General features: G+C 42.7%; 1 protein-coding gene across 1 annotated transcript in view; it reads right to left on the bottom strand.

Moving 5' to 3' along the window:
• Positions 1–1,160: 1,160 nt before the first annotated feature.
• Positions 1,161–20,893, bottom strand: part of LOC140942275 (probable cysteine desulfurase) — a 29,294-nt gene continuing 9,561 nt past the window's right edge. The window contains exons 7-20 of the mRNA XM_073391235.1: positions 20,732–20,797; positions 19,876–20,057; positions 19,374–19,432; positions 19,219–19,292; positions 18,315–18,425; positions 17,961–18,007; positions 16,981–17,185; positions 16,762–16,826; positions 16,259–16,303; positions 15,644–15,755; positions 14,962–15,114; positions 14,454–14,507; positions 13,878–14,112; positions 1,161–2,230 (exon numbers count right to left, since the gene is read on the bottom strand). Of these exons, the coding sequence (XP_073247336.1) occupies positions 2,085–2,230; positions 13,878–14,112; positions 14,454–14,507; positions 14,962–15,114; positions 15,644–15,755; positions 16,259–16,303; positions 16,762–16,826; positions 16,981–17,185; positions 17,961–18,007; positions 18,315–18,425; positions 19,219–19,292; positions 19,374–19,432; positions 19,876–20,057; positions 20,732–20,797 (1,554 nt within the window). The 3' untranslated portion in view covers positions 1,161–2,084. The remainder of the gene's footprint in view (positions 2,231–13,877; positions 14,113–14,453; positions 14,508–14,961; positions 15,115–15,643; positions 15,756–16,258; positions 16,304–16,761; positions 16,827–16,980; positions 17,186–17,960; positions 18,008–18,314; positions 18,426–19,218; positions 19,293–19,373; positions 19,433–19,875; positions 20,058–20,731; positions 20,798–20,893) is intronic.

The following is a 20,893-nucleotide window of genomic DNA, read 5'->3' as shown; positions in this document are numbered from 1 at the left end:
AGCCATGACACCAGTTCGTTTTCCTCCCTTTCATCTGGTTTGGTCAGCACTGTGGCCAAGTATCTACTCCTTTAAACACTAGCATGCACGTGTATTAACAAGTGCTATTCAACTTCCATTTTAACGTTCTCATTATTTAAAATACGATAAAAGTAAAAAAAATTTGCCAAATATATACATAATTTAATTTTGAGAAATCGTCTTCTGTTTACCACTACGTTTTCGCCGCCATGTTTGTTTTTCTAATAGGCTGATTTAGCAACAAAACGGGAACGACGGGAAAGCGCGCGACGCGACTTTCTGAGCTCAATTTGCTGCTCTGCCGTAGGTCAAGCCAGCAGTTTGATTTTCGCGCGCCGTCGTCAACTGACGTTCCCCTGGTGTTGCTGAATCAGCCTAATTTAAAACACGAGCCGTCACGCGAGTTACCGCTCACCGCACGCAAAATTGTGTTCAGCCACCTTAAGGTAAACGTGCCTGCATTATGGTTCTAATTTATACTCAAACCGTTAGTTACGGGTATATTTTACTCAGAAAAGAATTCTTATTGTGTGTTCCCTTGTTTCGCTTTGGTGAAGGCCGCGCGCTCGAAACCTTGGCGTTTGGATCTTTACAGTTGTAATTTGACTCCATTAATTCAGGCAGTCGATGAAACCTTTTTTTTCACTCCATCACCACACCACCACTGCACGACTTTTTCCTTTGAAACTTGCCATTCATTTAATGTCGATGTATGTTTACTTGAGGCATGAAATGCTGGATTGCTTGGTATTCCCGGCGACATTTGTAAACCCATTGAAACCATACAACGAACATGACGTAAATCGGCTACTGCGTATTTACAGAATTCCTCGCCGAATGTTGTCAAGTCCCTATTAAGGTTTGTCCCAGGTCTCCTCGGTCAATGCGTTTGGGAGACAAACTCGCGCGAACCACTTGACCCAAAACGCATAAGATTTTCGGAATAATGAGGAGTCGGTACATGTCTATGTTTTGGTTTGCCATTGCGTTTGCAAAACAAGGCGGATACAGTAAAATTGAGGGTTCTTGACGGAAAGTGTTGAAGACCTGGTGGTTAATGCGTTTTTTCTCCATCACAAACATCTTCGATATCATCACCTTGGGTTACAAGTACAACGGCGTCGCAAATCCAGATCCGCACGTGGCTGTGAGACTCGTCTTTTGTCACCGAAATAACGCGTGGAAGATACTACGTCGGGTTTCGACGCGAGAGACCACACTTTCGTACTAGTAGCTGAATTATTTCGATATTCTTGTCGATTGGATCATCGACCCTGCACGCGTGACTCCAGACGATCGATAAAGCAGCAATACACACAGAAAAAGATACAGATATAAAATAACCCTCTTTTATTTTCCAAACATGTTGGACAATACATCCGTCTTTGTTGGTGTAAGATGTAAAAACCCGCGTTGAAATTTTATCACTCACAAGTTCACTGAGTTCGTATATATTGTGATTATTTCATTTAGTATAGCGTTATCATGCGATGGAAATGTCTATGTACACAAAATAAGTGTTTTGCTGCTTTAGAGTGGGTGGTTTCGTCCACTTTACGATGTAAATGTATTGTTCAAGTCGACTTGATAGTCGCATAGTCGCAATTAGTGCGCGTACAATCTGGATCTAATTTTAAAGATCGTTAGTGATCGTATTGAGGGTTTTTAATGGCGTGCAAACAGTTGACCTTATTAAACATCTGAGGCATTTTTCGTTCCATTTCGTGGGATTTCATCTATCATGAAGTGGAAAGTGAGCAATGTTGTTCTCGAGGTTTTCCAAATCAGTAGCCAAGCAAACTTTAACACCTCCTTTCGAAATTCGCTTTTTTCTTTCTCTAAAAACAATCGGCCGAAAACGTATGTTGTAAATGGAAAGGTCATAAAAGTTGTTTTTTTACATATACTTTTCGTTATGTGCAAAAGCAAAACGGTCCGTAGTTTTTGTTCTTGGGCTTTTGACTCATAAACAAGGTCTTCATCTATGGATTCACAGTGATGTGCCTTAATGATTTGCGTGGCATCCTGCCTTACTTAGTTCTTGCATTTCAGATGTAAAGATTCTACTGAATAATGCATTTTGGTTTTCGTTTCTTGCCCATTCTATCGACCCCAACAGGTAAGGATTTCCTTTGTAACTTTGGTGTCCATGCTTCTCGTGGTTTTCGCGGAAACTCGTTATCGTTCAGGTCAGTTATCTTATTATTGCCTGCGAAAGAAAAAAAAATGGCTGAATAAACATAATAAGTTGAATATATGTTTGCCGTAGGCACGATGGACACGGTTGTCGTATTTAACCACAAACGTGTTGCCTTCAATTGAGCACTACTTTGAGAAAAGATAACATCATCTGTACAGTTGGCGGTTTTTTTGGAGGTCAATGAATGAAAATCTCCCTGCTTAGCACTCTAAGTAACGATTCCCACACCAACCCACTCTGTAAAGTTGATTTATCAGAAGTAACATTTGGCGAAAGAATAATTTACTGTTTTTGTTGTTGTTTGTTTGTTTGTTTGTCTTTTCTTAAGGCTTGAAGAAAGCAGTCATATGTTAATAACGATTTTTGTATATTATGATTATGATTATGATTATTATTGTTATTATTATTATAATTATTATTGGGCTTGGTTTAAACAAACATTAAAAATAAAACGCAATAGAGAAAGAGCATAGACAATTAAGAACGCGACTGAAGGGGAAGAGGGCTGTTATAAGGTGTCGGAACTTTATTCCAAACAACATGTCTTCCTTCTCCCTTTCCCATCGTGCACTACGTCGAGATACCACAGGGATACTACCCTCTAACACTTTCTTCCCCAATAAAATGTCTATTTGACGTTCAGTTATAACTATATCTCTGCAGTGTTTTATCTATATGTAAGCGTCCTGAACGTGTTCGTTTTACATTAATCAGTTCTATATTGGTGCATTCAGTTTCCAAGTCTTTGCGGTCTATTTTGTGGCTTCACGTGCATGCTCCGGTGGGTAGGAGGTGCTGACTTGGTCCTAGGGCTTCTGTTCTTCAGACTTCAGGGATGGTTCCGTTATTTTGACCTGCTTGTCTGGCTTTCGGTGTACAAGGTTTCTCCTGGTACTTTTCCTCCTACGTTTACGTCGTATGATCTGTATCCATGACTCTGTGTTACAGTCACTTTCTTCCACTCTTGTCGTTTGACTAAAGTCTCTGGCTTTACTCGAACAGTGTCACCAGGCTTTAGCTCATTCAGATCTCTGACAGATTTGTTATAATAAACTTGAGGTTTCTTGGTTTCCCAGGTTTTCTCTTCTAACACTTTCTCTGCAATTTCCGGTGTAAGTAAAGTTCCTCTGATGGGTATTTCCGGTCTTGTTCAGAGGTTTAGGAATCTTTGTGCCAGAGATGTTGTCATATCAATGGTGGGTGTGTTATGCCGGTCAAGCAACACTTCATACGGATTTAATGCAGTTTTCTCTGTCTTCTTCAACGATGTCTTTACAATCTTCACAGCAGATTCAAATTTCCCATTGCTCTGGTGGTGATGAGGTGAATATTTGGTCTGTTCGATGTTGTTTTGTTTACAGAGCTGTGAGAATTCAACGGAGTCGTAATTCGTTCCACTGTTTTTGCATCAAATTGATGATCTCAACAGCACTTTGGTTTCTCATCAGGTCAAATTCAATTCAGTTACTGTAATAGTCAACCAATACTAGATAGTGTACTCTCCGCCACTCGAAATTATCAGAACCGACTTTGGACCACGGTCTGTTAGGAATTTCATGACTATCAGAGTTTTTTTGGTCTAGAAAGCGTTGCAGACTTCACATGTGGCAAGAAACTTCTTTAGTTGGTTGTTCATGCTTGGCCACCATAAGGATGTTCTGGCGCGTCTAAGGGTTGATTCTGTACACATATGCTGCGCTTGATGTAGTTTCACGAGTGTCTTCCTCAGGGCCACCGGAACTACGATGCGATCGTTCTTGTAAACAATTCTACCACTGACCGACAGTTCGTCCTTGATGCTCCAGTAGGATAGAATTGCAACAGGTACGTTTCTTTTGTTGTTTGTCCAGCCTTTAGAGATGTGGTGAACTACTGACTGTAATTCGGTGTCATCGGCTGTTGCTTCTGCAATTTCAGCGCTTTGATCTTCATGGACCACTCGAGTTGTTTCAATCCCATGTTCAAACGTGCTTCGGTTCTGGCTTGTTGTTTGGGATCTGCTAAGTGCGTCAGCAATAAGATCTTTGCCTTTCACAAACTTAAATTAGAAGTTCATGATTCTGCAGAGCATTCGTTGGAGTCTCACAGAACTATCTGCAATAGGTTTCTTCAATACAGCAGCCAGCGGTTTGTGGTCATTGTAAATTGTCACTTTTCGACCATAAGTGTAGGTGTGGAATCTAGTGAGACCATAAACATTACTAAGCATCTCTTTCTCAACTCGACTATAGCGTTTTCAGTTTCAGTTAATGCTCTCGAAGCATACTGTATATGCTGATTACCTTGCATGAGGCATGGTCCTAATCCACTTGGTGATGCGTCAACTTGTATTTCTACTGTCTCGACTGGTGGACAAAAGACATTTCGAGTCTCGCGTCACGCAATCGCACGCGTGAGTTTTTAGTGATCAGATTTCATTTTTTTGATTGACAGTTACTCTGATTTTGTAATTCACACGCGGTCGGGTTTTTGTTGTTGTCATGAGTTGTTATCAGAACATGTAAGTTTTAGGAGCCGTAAAATTAAAACCGTGAGTTTATTTAACCGACGAGATATCGTTTGTTGTCTTCGCAACATTTTTTGGCGACCACGACGGGAGAAACCGAGAGACCGTTTTGAAGAGTTACCGGGAGATTCATTCACCGTACGCAAGCACTGTGGTAAGCTTGAATTTTTGATTTGTGATTTCGCCGCTCAAGATGAATGCCGATGCAGAAGAAACTGGCGGTGAAAATGGTCCGGGAACCGAACAGACCGAAAACAAGGACGATGAAGAGAAACTGGAAAGAGAGAAAGTGTTATTGGATCTGAAAAAACAAAAGAGACTACGAAAAACCGAGATGACAAAAATTCGCCATCACATGGAGAAGCTTTGCATCACGCCGAAGGATTCGCCGAAGGACGTAGGCGCTATTGAGAAAGATATTGAGCAACTTTGGTCGCTTCTGGAAAGCACACTGGAAATACTGGATGAACTGTGTGTTGTTTATTTGAAAAATGGAGAGGAAGCAAATAAACAGGCGTCTATGGAAGAAGGAAAAACGCTGGAATCGGAAATTCAAGCCGCAATTGAAAAGGCACACGAGGCCGTGAAATCACACGCTCAAATTTCTGTCGCGACTGCTTCGCACAGTGAATTTGTCGCTCATTCAAGTCCGCCGATCGTTTTGCAGGGTTCGCTCAACCCAGTTTTGCCTCCAACGCCTTCCCAAAATTCGCACAGCAGTCAAGGAGAAATAAACGTTCCTGAAAGCCCGCAAATCAGTCATTCCGCGAATCATCGCCTGAAGCCATTGAAAGTACCGACGTATGGTGGAGACAAGACGAAATTTGAGGAGTTTTGGGGCTTGTTTGAAAGTCTGGTGGACCAGTCCAAAGAATCAGTCAACCTAAAAATGGCGAGATTGAGGCAGAGCTTGTCCGGCAGCGCGCTGGAAGCGATTCGAGGGCTTGGGGTGTCAGAACCAGAATATGAAGAGGCAAAGGAAATCTTGATAGCCAAGTTCGGCGGTCAGCGGCGGCAACTGCAGGCCTACATGGACCAGCTGGAAAAAATGCCCAAAATGGGAAACAACGACATTCAAGGATTTGAAAAGTTTGCAGATTTAATACGTATTACTGTGGTTAAGCTTAGGGCCGAGGGGCGCGATGGAGAGCTTGGAGAAGGAACACTTCATAGCCTGTTAGTGAAAAAGCTCGCGGAAGTTCAAGTACAAGGGTACAGCCGTTGGCTACAGAAACAGAGCCGGGAGCGATCTGTTGTAAGTTTGAGGGATTGGCTTAAGGAAGAAGTACACATCCGCGTTGAAGCTAAGGAGATGGCGCATGGCTTATCGGTTACAGAGAAATCTGATGGATGGCAACATTCAAATCGAAATCCAAACAATCGAAACAGGCCCAGAAATTTTCACGTCAGATCAGATTTCGCCAGGAGACCACCAGGCTCAGGCCAGCCTACCCGAAAACCGCCGTGTCCGTGCTGTGGTTCCCCGAATCATGGAGTATGGGCCTGCTTGGTTTTCCAACAGAAAAGTTACGATGACAAATGGACACTGGCTAAAGAAAAACGATTGTGTTTCCGGTGTTTAGGTGATGATCACCAGGGAAAGTTCTGTACGAAGTCACAAACCTGCCAAATCAACGGTTGCCGGGGAAATCACCACCGTCTCTTGCATGAGAATCCGCCTGCCACGAACCCACCCATGGGGACTGCTCAACCAATGATCAGCTCTAACAGCTACCCGTCATTTACTCCATGGGAGGGGGCAGTCGGCCCCGTTTTATCACCCGAGGGTGAGGACAGTCGTGCCTCGCGAGCGATGACTACTCACAACCCGAGAAGCCCAAAAGAAGCCTACTCACTGCGTACCGTTCCCGTGTGGGTGAAGGCACAAGGAAAAAAGCTTAAAGTGAATGCAATCCTAGATGATGCCTCAAACGAGACATTCTTGAACGAAGAAGTGGCCGGAGCCCTTGGACTAAAGGAGTCTTATCAAACCGTGAAAGTTCATGTATTGAACAATTCTGTAGAGACGTTTCAGACTATGCCGTTAAAAGTAGAGATCGAAAGTGTTAATGGTCAGTTTACAAAGGAAATTGAAGTTAAGACCTGTCCCCGCAATGTCACTGGAAATTACCAAGTGGAGAATTGGAATGCGAATAAAGGCAAGTGGCCTCACCTTGCACAGTGCGACTTCGCGTCACCAGCAAAAGACGGCTTGGTAGATTTGTTGATCGGTGTTGATAATGCTGACTTGCATTACTCGTTTGCTGATGTACGTGGAAAGGTGGGTGAACCGGTGGCGCGCTTGGGTCCGCTTGGGTGGACTTGTATCGGACCTCCAGATGGTAGAGCGGAGACTGGAACAAGAACGCATACAATTCGAACACTGTTTACAAGGGATGTAGGGCCGGTTAGTGTAGCAGGTGGTTGTTGTGATTTAGATGGAACGCTTAGGAGGTTTTGGGAGATCGAGAGTTATGGAACTGAGCTAAATGACCGAGTCGTGTGTACTGCAGAAGAGAGATTGGCCTTAGAAAGGGTTAGCAGCTCAGTCTGCTACAACGGTGAGAGATACAGTGTTGCTGTGCCGTGGAAAGGACAGAGGCCTCAACTTCCCGATAATCGTCAGATGGCAGAATCCCGTCTTCTCAGCACAGAGAAAAACCTAAAAAAGAGAGAATTTGTTGAGAGAGAGTATAAGAAGACCATCGAGACTTATGTGGAGAAGGGGTACCTGCGTAAAGTCCCAGAAAATGAAGCACCGCCCCCTGAAGTTTGGTACCTACCACACTTTCCGATTGTTAGGATGAGCAAGTCTACAACCAAAGTAAGGATAGTCTTTGACTGTTCCGCCAAATACAAAGGAATCGCTCTTAATGATGTCATTCATGCTGGGCCGAAACTTCAGAGAGAACTCTTTGATGTTCTGATCCGCTTCCGCCGTAACCCGGTTGCCCTTGTCTGTGACATTCAAGAGATGTACCTCCAAATAGAAATTGAGTCTGAAGACCGACCGTTGTTTCGAATCCTGTGGCGAGACGGAGAAACAGGCCGCAACCCAGATGTGTATGAATTCTCTAGAGTTGTTTTCGGGAAGAACTCAGCTCCCTTCGAAGCCCAATTCATCGCCCAGGAGAATGCCAGGCGGCACCAAACCGAGTTCCCATTAGCTGCAGAAACTGTCCTTCAGTCCACCTACATGGATGATTCGTTAGACAGTGTTGAGGAGGACGAGAAAGGAGTCGACCTGTATCACCAGCTTAATGCATTGTGGGCAAAAGCAGGCATGCACGCCCGAAAATGGGTGTCGAATTCAGCAACGGTGATGGCAGCCATACCCGAGGAGGACCGAGCCACAGAAGTGGACATAAAAGACAGTAAGGATACAGTAACGACAACGCTTGGCTTACAGTGGAACAGCACCGATGATTTATTGGCCGTGCCTGCAACACCCGTGACCGAGGGCTACCCAATTACTAAGAGGAGTGTTTTGAAGAAAATTGCAACTGTTTTTGACCCGCTTGGCCTGATAAGCCCTTTCGTCGTACAAGCGAAGATTATGCTCCAAGAACTGTGGAATCGTGGCTATGACTGGGATGAGGAGGTTCAGGACGAAGTGGCTAATCGTCTTCAGGTCTGGTTCTCACAGCTGTCATGCCTAGAAAAGGTCAAGATTCCACGGTGTCTGCAAAACCAGCAACCAGTCAAGTCGAAGGAGGTGGTGACCTTTGTTGATGCCTCAACACAGGCCTATGGAGCTGCCACCTACTTACGCTGCGAGTATGAAGATGGTACCGTGTCCGCACAGCTGATAGCTTCTAAGAGTAAGGTTGCCCCGCTTACCCCCATGACCGTGCCAAGGCTGGAATTAATGGGAGCCATAGTGGGTTTAAGGTTAACCCAGTCCGTGTCCAGAGTCCTGGAACTACCCGTGAAAGCAGCGTCGTTATTTTCCGACAGTACAGACGTGCTATGGTGGATTCGTGGAAGAGGCCGAGACTTTCGACCCTTTGTGGCAAACCGTATTGGGGAGATACAGATTAGTACTGAACCGGTACAGTGGCAACATGTCTCCACCGACAAAAATCCTGCAGACCTGTGTTCCCGAGGAACGAGCCCAGCTGAGCTTGCTAAATCCGAACTATGGTGGAATGGCCCGGAATGGCTGATGAAGGAGAAAAGTGAGTGGCCTAAGATGGAGTTAGCCGAAAGCCCGAAAGTGATGCCCGAAATGAAGTCGACAACAAAACAGCAACAGGGTTCTACCACCCTCGTGACAGTGCAAGAAAACCAAGCTCAGAGGGACAAGCCAAGTCAGGGTGGCAGTGTTCCAGTCTGGAGATTGAACCCGAAACGCTTCTCAAGTTGGAGCCGACTGGTGAACCTACATGCTAGAGTAAGGAGGGCGCTCCACAACATGTCGAAGAGGGGTCCGCGACAGACCAGCAAAGCATTGTCACCGTGTGAAATAAGAGAAGCTGAGGCAGAGGTGGTGCAATCCTGTCAGCGCGAAGCATTCCCTGACGAATACAAAGCTCTAGTGACCGGGAGACCAATACTGACCAAGAGCCGACTAATGAAGTTGAATCCTGTGTTAGATGAAGAAGGCTGTATCCGTTCAAATGGAAGACTCCAGTTCGCAGAGTACCTGCCTTACGATGTGCGATTTCCAATGATACTGCCTCGAGGACATTGTGTCACGAAGCTCATTGTCAAGCATTATCATGAACAGGCTAACCATACAGCAGGAACCAACTTTGTCTTGTCCCAAATCAACCAGAAGTTTTGGATCATTGCAGCCCGGGAAGAGATCCGAGAGTGGGAGCGAGAGTGCAACATGTGCAAACGAATGCAGAGCAAGACCGCTACACAGATCATGGCACCGATTCCAGGGATCCGTCTTCGCTTTACCTTCCGTCCCTTTGACCAAACAGCCGTTGACTATGCTGGCCCCTTTACAACCGTACAAGGACGAGGTGTGTGCCGACAGAAGAGGTGGCTGTGTTTGTTTACTTGTCTGTCAACCCGTGCGGTCCATTTGGAGGTGGCTTTTGGTTTGGACACCGACAGTTTTCTGAATGCCTTTACACGCTTTACAAGCAGACGGGGAGCGCCAAAGGAAATGATAAGCGACTGTGGGACCAATTTTGTTGGAGCCGTCAACGAACTAAAAGAACTGATCAGTAAGCTGGACCAGGACAAGATTCAGCAAAGCACAGCCAATCGAGGTGTAACATGGAGATTCAACCCCCCCGGGGCACCACACTTTGGTGGCATTCACGAGGCCATGATAAAGTCGGCCAAGAAAGCTATTTACGGAGTAATCGGAACGAGTGACGTAACTGATGAAGAGTTAATTACCGCAGTGACTGGAGTGGAAGGACTGCTCAATGCACGACCGCTCACCTACCAGTCAGCCAACCCCCAGGACATTGTACCGCTGACTCCAAACCACTTCTTACACGGACAGTTGGGCGGTCAATTCGCACCTGAAACCGTTGATACCACCGAGTTCAGTCCACGAAAACGTTGGCGAAAGGTCCAGGAGATAATTTCCCAAGTCTGGAGGAGGTGGCTACAAGAGTACCTTCCTTTGTTAAGCAGAAGGCCAAAGTGGACCGAAGTGGTCAAGGATCTGAAGGTGGATGATGTTGTTCTCGTCCTGGATTCTAAACTGCCAAGAGGACGATGGCCTCTAGGACGCATCCTCGAAACTTATACAGGAAGGGATGGCCACATCAGAGTCGCTAAGATCCAATGTGGCGCAAGCACCATCGTTAGACCAATTCATAAACTGGTGCCCTTGCACGAAAGTTAGAACACTGAACATTTCTCGTTGTTATAGTTTTCTGTTTCAATCTTTTATCGAACAATCACACTGATCCTTACCTCCCAGTGTGGGGAGGGGGAAATGGACAAAAGACATTTCGAGTCTCGCGTCACGCAATCGCACGCGTGAGTTTTTAGTGATCAGATTTCATTTTTTTGATTGACAGTTACTCTGATTTTGTAATTCACACGCGGTCGGGTTTTTGTTGTTGTCATGAGTTGTTATCAGAACATGTAAGTTTTAGGAGCCGTAAAATTAAAACCGTGAGTTTATTTAACCGACGAGATATCGTTTGTTGTCTTCGCAACAACTGGGTTGAAGCACTTCAATAATGGTGCGTTTGAGATGAGGGTCTTTATTTCTTCAAAAGCTTTCTGTTCATTTGCTTCCCAGATAAACGCAGTTTCTTTTTTGAGCAATGTTCGTAGCGGTTCTGACTTGGTTGACAAGTCCTCAGAAAATCGTGAGAGGTAAGTTTCTACACCAAGTAATCGTCTTACTTCATCTTTGTTTGTTGTGGCAGGCTTTGATTGAATACAATCTTGTTTCTTCTTAACAGCTTTGTCTGTCAGAACCACACCCATGAAGAACAATTCAGTCTTCCGCAGGTGGAACTTCTCTTTGCGAAGTTTAATATTCTTATGTTTGCATCGTTCTAGCAAAGTTAACGGGCGTTCTTCATGATTGGCTGTCGCCTCTTCAATGGTTTCACCATCATCCCAGATCAGGCTAGGATGTCATCAGCGATTGCTTTAACACCGTCATCTTCTAAGTTCTCGTCGATTCTTCTTTGAAATTCTTCAGGAGCTACACTAATGCCGAAAGGCATTCTGTTCCATTTAGTCCTTCCAAGAGGGGTATTAAACGTCGTCAACAGGGAGCTTTCTTTATCTAATGGGATGTGCCAAAAGGCAGACTTGATATCAGCTAAGGAAAATACTTTAGCATCGCTAATTTCTGTGTGCAGATGATCAACAGTTGGAACTGGGTACTCACAGCGCTTGAGTGCTGTGTTCAGTGGTCTGCTATCTATGCATAGCCTTATTCCATTCTTAGCGGACGGCTTGTTTACAATTGCAGGAGCACTCACCCATTCATTGGGCTCAGTCACTTTCTCCAGTATATCTTTTGTTGGAGGTCTTGCACTTCCGCAATGAGGTTGTTCTTAACATACAGAGGGATTTCTCCTTAACCTTTTTTGTGTGGTGTAACATCATCCTTTGTGTAAAGATGCAATGTGCTCTCAACCTTCCCCACACTGTCATCAAATATCTTAGGGTAGTTAGTCAAAATGGTTTCTATCGATAGTTGTTTTCGACCCCTCAGTGGCTGTTGGAGGGACACTTGGCTTAGCTGGTCCTACAACGGCAATGTTTCTCCCGTAAAAGTTCAACGAGTTTTAAAATTTCTGAATCTTGAAGACCATTGGGGGATGTCACGGCTCTGTCAACAATTCTTAACTGGATAATCACTTCTTCCTCGGTAGCGGGATTAAATACAAAGACTTTTCTGGTTCCCAGTGTCTGTATTTTTGTTTCTTCATCATACAGAAACAGAACAGGCTTGAATTCAGTGTTGAGATCCTTTAAATCATTATCTCCACTTATATCCTTGTATACATTCACGGGGAGAATACTACATGTAGAACCAGAGTCTATCTGAAACTTCACACGAATTCCTTTCTTTGAAAGGAACAGGTTTGCACTGGCTTTTTTTCTGGTCACCGATCTGATTGAGTACATATATTTTGTCCAGAACTTCATAGTAGTGTTCGCCATCTTCTTCTTCTACTACTTTCATGACAAACGGTTTTTTCGACGATTTCGAATGTTTTGGATCTGACCGTTTTCCTTGTCTCTCTCTTTCTAACCGCTTACACTCCTTTGAATCTTGGTAGTGATTTTTGATCTTGCAATTTCTGCATACTGCTCCCCAGACAGGACAGAGTTTTTTGTCTGAGAAGCTATGAGCTCCTTTCTTGTTGACACAGTAATTACACATGAGAACTTTCCTTAGTTTATCTTTAGACACGGCGTTAACACTCTCCTTTGCAGGTTGTTTTGCACTACATTCCTGAACTTCAAGTTTAGTGCTTTCATAGGCTTTGCCAATCGCAGTAGCTTCAACTCGTGTGAGAGTACTTCCTTTTTCTAGTAATCTTTTCTTTAATTCTTCATCAGATACTGCATAAACAAATTGATCTCTCACTTGTCTAACTTCGTCTGCATAATTACACTCTTTCACTAACAGCATCAAATCTGTGATAAAAACAGTGATTCTCTCTCCAGGTTTTTGCATTCGTTCCTTGAATTTCTTAGAGACAAGGATCTCGTTACATTCCGGACTTACCGCTCTCTCCATTTTAGTCCATATCAGATCATAGTCGTTTATATCCTCACCTTCGAACCAATCTTAACTATCGTAAATCTTTTGCCTTCAGGTCCGAGCCAGTCTTGTACCAGTATGCATTTCCTTTCGTTTGAGATGTTAACAAGGCTTCCTTTGAAGATGTAACCACTTTTTTTCTCAAAGGCTCTTATTGCAACCAGGCGATTCTCTAGGCGACGGTTGAACTTCGGTCTTTCAAAGTTCATTATGTTTCCAGTAAAAAATCCAGTGTTTTGAGCTGGGGCAGCCTCGGCACCTTCGTCCGACATGTTTTTCCACAAAAGCAGCAGACAAATTATCAGATTTTCTCGTCTAGAGAGTCCCGAAAACACAAAGAAAATTCTGAGAATCAAACAGATTTTACCACGATCCATTCGATTGTAGTTTTGGCGCGGAGATGTCCAATCAGTATTTTCGGATCAGATTTCCCCAATTTCTCCACGTTAAGACTCCAAACACGTCCCACAGCAGTCCTAGGGACTTGAAGCAACAGTTTCGTGGCTCTTTACGCTCCTGGTGCCATGTTATAAGATGTCGGATCAAAGACAAAACAGCAGATGTTCACCAACACAACTTTATTCCGAACAACATGTCTTGGTTCTCCCTTTCATGCACTATGTCGAGATACCACAGAGCTACCACGCTCTAACAAGGGAATTGAGTCACAACTTTCCTTAAGTGTGTGAATGGGTTGTGTGACGGTAACTCTTGCTTCACGTCCGAAACTCATAATCAAAGATATGATTCAACGTTAATGTGAGGCACTGACATTAATTACTTGGCCTTTAAAGAAACCTTCTTTGTGTAAAAAGTTTGCAAAGTAAATGACGCAAGATACCTATACAGGCAAAAGGAGGCAAAGGGTGCAGTACAAGGGAACCAATGCCCCTGGGCCCATCTCCTGCCTCTGGTTTTTACTACCCTAAATAACGTACCCCCAGTTTTGTATCCTTGAATTTCTTGAAGATCTGTCCATCTTCGCTGTAAATGACTCTTTCTGCTTGACGGCGGCCTGAATGGAAGTTTGGTCCTGGTTAAGGGAGCGCTGGGTTTGTGTCTCAAGCTTTCAGCGGCTAGGTAGAACTGTGCTTCTTGGGGCTGTAAAAACCAGATCAACTGGTTTTTGTCGTCTGAAAATTCAACTTTCATGTCGTCAAGGGTGTTGATTTCCTGAAGATGAATGAACATAAGGATCGACCCAAAGTACTTCAGTGGTACCTAAGATGACTATCTAATGTGCCTTACTTACTCTCCTCATTAGCTGATACGGGGATCAAAGTAACGTACCCCATTATGAAGTCTAGAGGTCCACTTTAGGGACACAATGTAGTTCTTGATTGCGTGGTCGAAATTCTAAGGTCTAACCAGTCTAATCAAGTAAACCCTCTACGACAAAACACCTATATGCGCACAATTCATGCTTTCCTGATTGACGCGCAAGTTACAGAATACAAAGTATTATTTCTTATATGCTTATTTATATTTCATTTTATCCTCTCACACTGTATTACCTTATTTAATTCAAAAGCCTCTTCTAGGGTTTTGCTTGCGGACTGAGCTATTTCCTGAATGGGGAAATAAGTGTAAAGCTACATCACTTTGTTATTAATGACGTTACCCGTCTCACTACAAAGACAAAATAGGTAGGATTAAGGGAATCCAGTTCTGACTGTCCACGCCACAAAGGAATCGTGTGAATAAATTTCTTTCATTTTAGTTGCTCGAATTAACTCGCTAGCTGCGAAAACCGAATTCAGAGCACCAAAAGAATACCGAACCAGGAGTGACATCCGAGTGGAAAGAAAGAGGAATATGTGCGAAGTACACGCTTCCATTATTTGTTTTCTTGGTTGTTTTTTCTTCAAATTTTGACATTAACCAGTAAGCGAAAATTCATCAGCACCGCTAGAAAGAGTACCTAGGAATGAGTGCTGCTACCAGGTTTGAGATCGATAACTTTCGAAGGTATGGCTCTGCTAAGTCTCGAAATTTTACAGACATACTGTAAAAAAAACATACCTCAAGTTTGATGTTATAATCACGAGGTGCGGAGGTTTTCACCTTCCCGCCAACTTCGTCATACATGACGTCATTAAGGCTGAAGATTTTCTCCCGCTTTTTGTTGTTCAAATATCGGTTTTTCCAGGCTCCAGTGTGTGGATCAAATTGGTACTACAGTACAAAATAATGGATAGGCTAGTAAGAAAAACTATATTTGGAAATCTAGGCACAATAACATCTACAATGACTTAAGTCTCATTTTTCTTAATATCCTAGTTACATAAATATGCGTACTTTCACTTGTATGTGATAGAGGCTTTGAACCAAAAGTATATCAGGTCTAACGCAAACCTCTCTGAAGCCCCGTGCAAACGGACGGCAACATTGTTGGGAGTTGTAGCGTCCGTTTGCAGGTAGCTAAAAGTTTTGACCAGTTTCAAACTTTGTGCAACAACATGTAACAGGGTGTGCAAACGCACGCAACATGTAACATCCAACAATGTTGGGAGTTAATGTTGGCCAATAATGTGGCGTTCTTTTGCGGCGCTTGAGGAAAAGATCTTATGGTCGTCCCACATTGAACGGAAGGGCAAAGGTCTTTTAATAGAACTTGAGACTGAATGTACTGCTCGTGATTAATATCTATTTTAAAAGTTAATTAAATAATCAAATTGCTAGTTGTATATCATGTTTTTCTGACCTGCGGTAGCAATTTCCAGCCATGTGTGGCAACCATGTCGGCTGCTTCTAACACAAAGTGCGCTGTGTCGTCATCCATAAAGTAAGGCAAGTTTATTCGAGCAAATCCTGGCCTGAAAATAAAAAAAACGCGTTATTTACTTCCGGGAAAACTTGATGAGAAGTATTTTTATGTTTGCAATAGGCCCTTTGGGGTCCTTTGGAGTTTTCAGTCACATGACCTGCTTACTTCAAAAAGATATGTTAAATTAACAACTGAGCTGAACAAAACCAGAGATGCTAAAAGCATGAGAAAATTAGCAAGAGAGCCAATTTTGAGGTGACTGGTAAAAAAAGACTAAGAATTATGAGACGTCTGCAAAATTGTAAGGGTTCGTATTTGGTTTGTATTGCTAGATCGCGAGGCGCGCAATCCAGCGACTTTTTCAATTACTACTTGAACTATTTTCGCCGTTATTCTTACGGGTAGGAGTTTAAAACATGAAAGGTGGCAGACCCATTTTATTTTATGCTCTTTCAATCTTCGGTATTTTTAGGGTTGTATCCCATAATTTTGGCAAGAGACAGGTTAAGGTGTCCCTAAGCTGCAAAGGGACTATCTTCCAGTATCTCTTACTTCATTATTTCCAATGGTTCTTTGCATGATACTTCTACATCCTCCCTACAAAGTAAACATCGCAATTTAAAAACCTGAGGAACATGTTAGAGAAATATATGTGAAGTCAGCTTTATAATTTCATCGATCGTAGCGTCATAGCCATCTTGGAGAGTTGGATTTAGGTGATTTGATTGATGATCTAATCTGGACAAAATACCAAGAGTATCGTCGTTGACACATAAGCTTTGGTGTTAAGAAGTGGGTGACTTGCTAGGCAAATGTCTTTATTTGCTGTTTACAGGGTTTGTACAAAGACTATATTTTCTATAGAAACTAGCTGCTTACTTTCACTCACTTAAAGAATGTGTCAATATCTAAAGGATGACTACTCGTGAACGGTTTTTTATTCCGGAACGGGGTCAATGTAGTCAGTGCATGGGAGGTCATTGTACCTTCAATAGGAGAGGCAGGGTACACTTCAAAATGTTTCTCTGTATGAACAACAAAATGATTTAACTTACTCCTCGTGAGATTCAAGAAACCAAGCGAACTTTCTCGCAGTGATCTCGTCTATTCCTAGGAGGTCCTGACAAATAACATTGAACATGGTCATTCTTACTATTTTTTGTTACTCTTAACAATTCAAGTTCCAAAGCTGTGATAATTTCACTAAGTATGCATGTTATGAGTGAAATGTACTGCGAGTTACTTCGCTATGTTCCTCCATTTGTTTGACTAACCTGTGCGTAAGGTCCAGCGCATGCACAACCACCTCGCGCTTGGATACCATAGAGATCATTTAGTAGCACGGAAACAAAGTTATGATGTAGGAACTTCCCGCTGTCTTCGTGACGAATTAACATTGAGAATATTGGCAGACGGCGAGCTTCCTTGTTCCCCAGAATTTTAATGTTTGAATTCTTTTGCAAAACGGCTAGGGCTTTCCTTCGAACAAACAAATAAACAAAGTAATGAAATCATTAATCGCACGTCCCTAAGGTAACTAAGTCGCATACTTCGTATTTCTACAAACAAAGAAGAGTGGTATCTCTATTTCTTTCACGTTTGATTCCAGTTTTCTTCGCCTTGACTTAAATGAATCTTAAAGGGCGAAAAAGAGAACAATAATCTGCTCTACAAAATCAGTTGTGGTAGTATATATTAGTGGTTAACACATCGGACTTGAGATCTGTAGGTCGGGCAGTACGTCTTGCTATATCGTTGTGTCTTTGTCCACTTTGTTATTCGTCACTCAGGTGCATGAGTGTGCACCGGTGATATATTACTGGGGTGGCCTAGTAACCCATCTTGGGTGGGTTTGGGGGGAGGGGGGATACTCCTAGATGCTTCTTGCTACATAAACAAGGATAATTTCCGCCGCAATAGCCCTGCAAGGTCTGAAGAACCTCTTTACCTCTTTACCTTTGTACGCTTCAAAATTTGACTTTGAAGTTTGTGTCAACCTCACGTTAATTACGCGAGCCCTATTATCGCTTGTGTCATTAATATGTTGTGTTATAAATTCACTCTCAATATTTGCTTTTAAAAGTAATTTGTTCAAGAGTAAACTTACTTATAAATGTTTTAAACAGACGGTTGGCATTTAATAAATAAATGGATAGATGAGTTTACGTGACCGCGTGGCCCCACTAAGCCAAGCAAATTCATTGTTTTCCTACAAAACTTCCGTGAACAAGGAGTGCTAGTTGTTCTTACAAACCTGCAAAGCTCTTCTTCCCTGTCTTCAATAACATTTGTTCCAACAGCCTGAAAGCATGAGATATAAGAAGAGAACATATGGAACTAATGATTTTTTTTTAAATTCATTAACAGTTCTTGAACAATATATACCAAAGAAATTAACATATAATCGAAACCCTAAAAGTTGATAAAACAGGTCGAGTTTAAGCTGCAACTTCCTCGAGGAAAAAATGGACAAACCCATCGATTTCTAGAAGATTGAAAAGATATGGAGGAATGATTTACTTACATATTGTTTGCTTCACCCTCTCCTGGTTTAGTTTAAAGTCCATACTAGCCCGTATTGACTATATTAGATTTGCTTCACCCTCACCTGCTTCAGCTGGAAGACCATACCAGCCCGTATTGACTCCACTATGGCCGGTGTTCCGCCTTCTTCCCTTTCTTCGATGTCTTTCAAGTACAAATGCGTGTCACGTGTTACCTGTATCAGCAAATGCAATAAATGTCAAAAAGTTTAAAAAAGAATTCGCTAACTATTCATACTCTGGAAAATTATCGCATAGATATTGCGTTTCATTCTGATAGGCTCGCCTCCACCACCCTTCTCTCTCCTCCCTTGTTTGCAGGACTAGTGTCGAGGGTCACCAGTAGGTTTTCCGGGATACGAGATTTCCCGTATTTGCAGCTCGTGATACGCCATTCGCGATTTTACAGCGAAATCAGGGAGGGTTTCGGGACTGAAAGTATGCGCGGGAGGTGACGTGCCAAAAATAACCCTCGGGATTACGGGATTGAAAAACTCTATTGGGGAGTAAGAAGTAAGCAAGGCCCTGTTTATGTGGGGAGACGTTGTCCCGGAAATGAGGGACACCCCCCCAGCGGAGGCAACTTTTTGTGTCTTATGTAAACGGTTCGCCAAGTTTTGTAAGGAAATGTAGGAAGCGTTGGCTCGACCAGGGGAGCTCGGGTGGGCGAGTGACCCTTCTACCCCCGGGGAGAAGTGTTCTACATATAGACGGGGCCTAAGTCAAGCCGAGGGAAAATTCGAGGACCAAGAGGGGCTATATAGAAGAACTCTTTGTTGCCAACCTAATGTCATGAAATCATCGAAGCGTCTTGAAGGCTGATTAAACATGTAGATCCAACTTTGATGCTCATACTGTTACTGTTATCCAGATTATAGCTGTTACAGTGACTTTATTCTGGGGACTGAGTTCTACAAACCATACAATTGTCAAAATCGAGATAAAAAGTAAGAATCTTCTCTAACTTACGAAGAGAACTGTTCCTCCGCCACAACCACCCGGTACAGGATTTCTGAACACTCTTCTTTTGGCGATAAGTAATCCTAACCAACAAAACAAGGAGACTCTTTAAAAATCAAGTTTTGTCCAGAAATTTCTCGAGATCGTAGACTTCAAGCACCTACCCGGTGTCCCCGGTCCTCCTACAAATTTGTGAGGAGATAGGAAAACAGCATCTTTATAGCTAATAAAAAGGAACAAAAAAGGTTGTCGTTACAGATGCGTATGGTGAATAGAAGTTGTTCTACAAAGCAACACTTTAGCCTAACATATAACTTTTTCTAGTCAAGTTCGCCAATTATTATGAATCCTTCGCTGACTGCTTTTAGCACCTGTACAGTTTAAGGTGGCTGAACACAGTTTCTTGAAACTGATCTGATTTATCCCTTTACTGTGTATTTTAACATCTCATTTTAACATCTTTTACCTCATGAGGAGGTATGCAGCCAATAAGCTTTTAAAGAAAAAAATGCGAGGACAATCTGAAAAGAAGTTCGATAGAAATTCATTGTTTTTGTCACCTTTGACATATCACGTGACCTAAGCGCGGGTACATTTAAAAAGCGGTGCGCATGCTTACTTAGGAAGCAATGCGAGAGTTATTTACTATTTTTCGTTCTGACTCACCCTGTCCCTGTGGGATTCATATCAATTTGAAGGTATGGTCCAGCAGATGCGTAATCCCAAAATGACAGGGCGCCATATTTGTGACAAAGTTCAGCTACAGCCACTGTGTCTGTTATAATTCCTGTCACATTAGAAGCTGCTGAGAACGCTACGTAAATGTTGTATTCTGCTAAACGATATTTCTGTGTTCAAGAAAACAGAAAACAGAGAACGGTCATGAAATTGCAAATAACTATGGTTGAAGGTTACCTTCATAAAAGTTATTCTGCATTCTTGTCAGAAGAATATTTTTCAAAACGTATGTATTCAGTAACTACTGATTACGAAATATGACGTCAGAAGTTAAGTGAAGTAGTATGAGTTTTAGGCGAAACATGCAAACTCTGTATGAAATGCACTGCAGGAAAAAAAAACTGTTGAATTTCATTAGGGAGTTTTAGCACCGACATTGGCGACGGCAGCGAAAACGTCACTTTAAATATGAATCAGCGTTTTTTCAAGCTTTGTCGCGTTTATTCCAATTCGCTGAAAACGTCTAATGTAGGCAAATTTCCCTAGAGTTGATCTCTTAGGGAACGCACTCAAGTTTAGAAAAAGAAAGAAAGATTCGTTGTCGCTTGTTTACTTCCTCCATAAAACATGTAATTAGGCATTTTCACGTCGTGTGTCGCACAATAACGGCAAAGAAATGTACAAAAACGCGTGATGCTTAATAAACCTATTGTTGATTTGACGTTCTCGTTGCCTTCGCCGTTGCTAAAACTCCTTATTGTTTGTGAGGGGACATCCTATTACGAATTAAAAACACTTACAATCTGATATTGTTTTCGGGAAAAAATATGTCAAATATTATTACCCTCAGACTGGTCTCTAACATCTCCATATCGACCGTCCCTTCGTTATTATCCTGTATTCGGACGATCTACGAATAAAAAATATTGCATTTCCATTCTGCAAAACTGTCTCTGAATATAAAGCAGCTCCTTTATACGAACATAATGTCAACGACCAACGTACA

This window comes from Porites lutea, chromosome 6 (assembly GCF_958299795.1).
Source record: "Porites lutea chromosome 6, jaPorLute2.1, whole genome shotgun sequence".
In the NCBI taxonomy this organism is placed as follows: domain Eukaryota; kingdom Metazoa; phylum Cnidaria; class Anthozoa; order Scleractinia; family Poritidae; genus Porites; species Porites lutea.
Note: the sequence above shows the minus strand (reverse complement) of the source record. Positions and strands in the feature narration are given on the sequence as shown.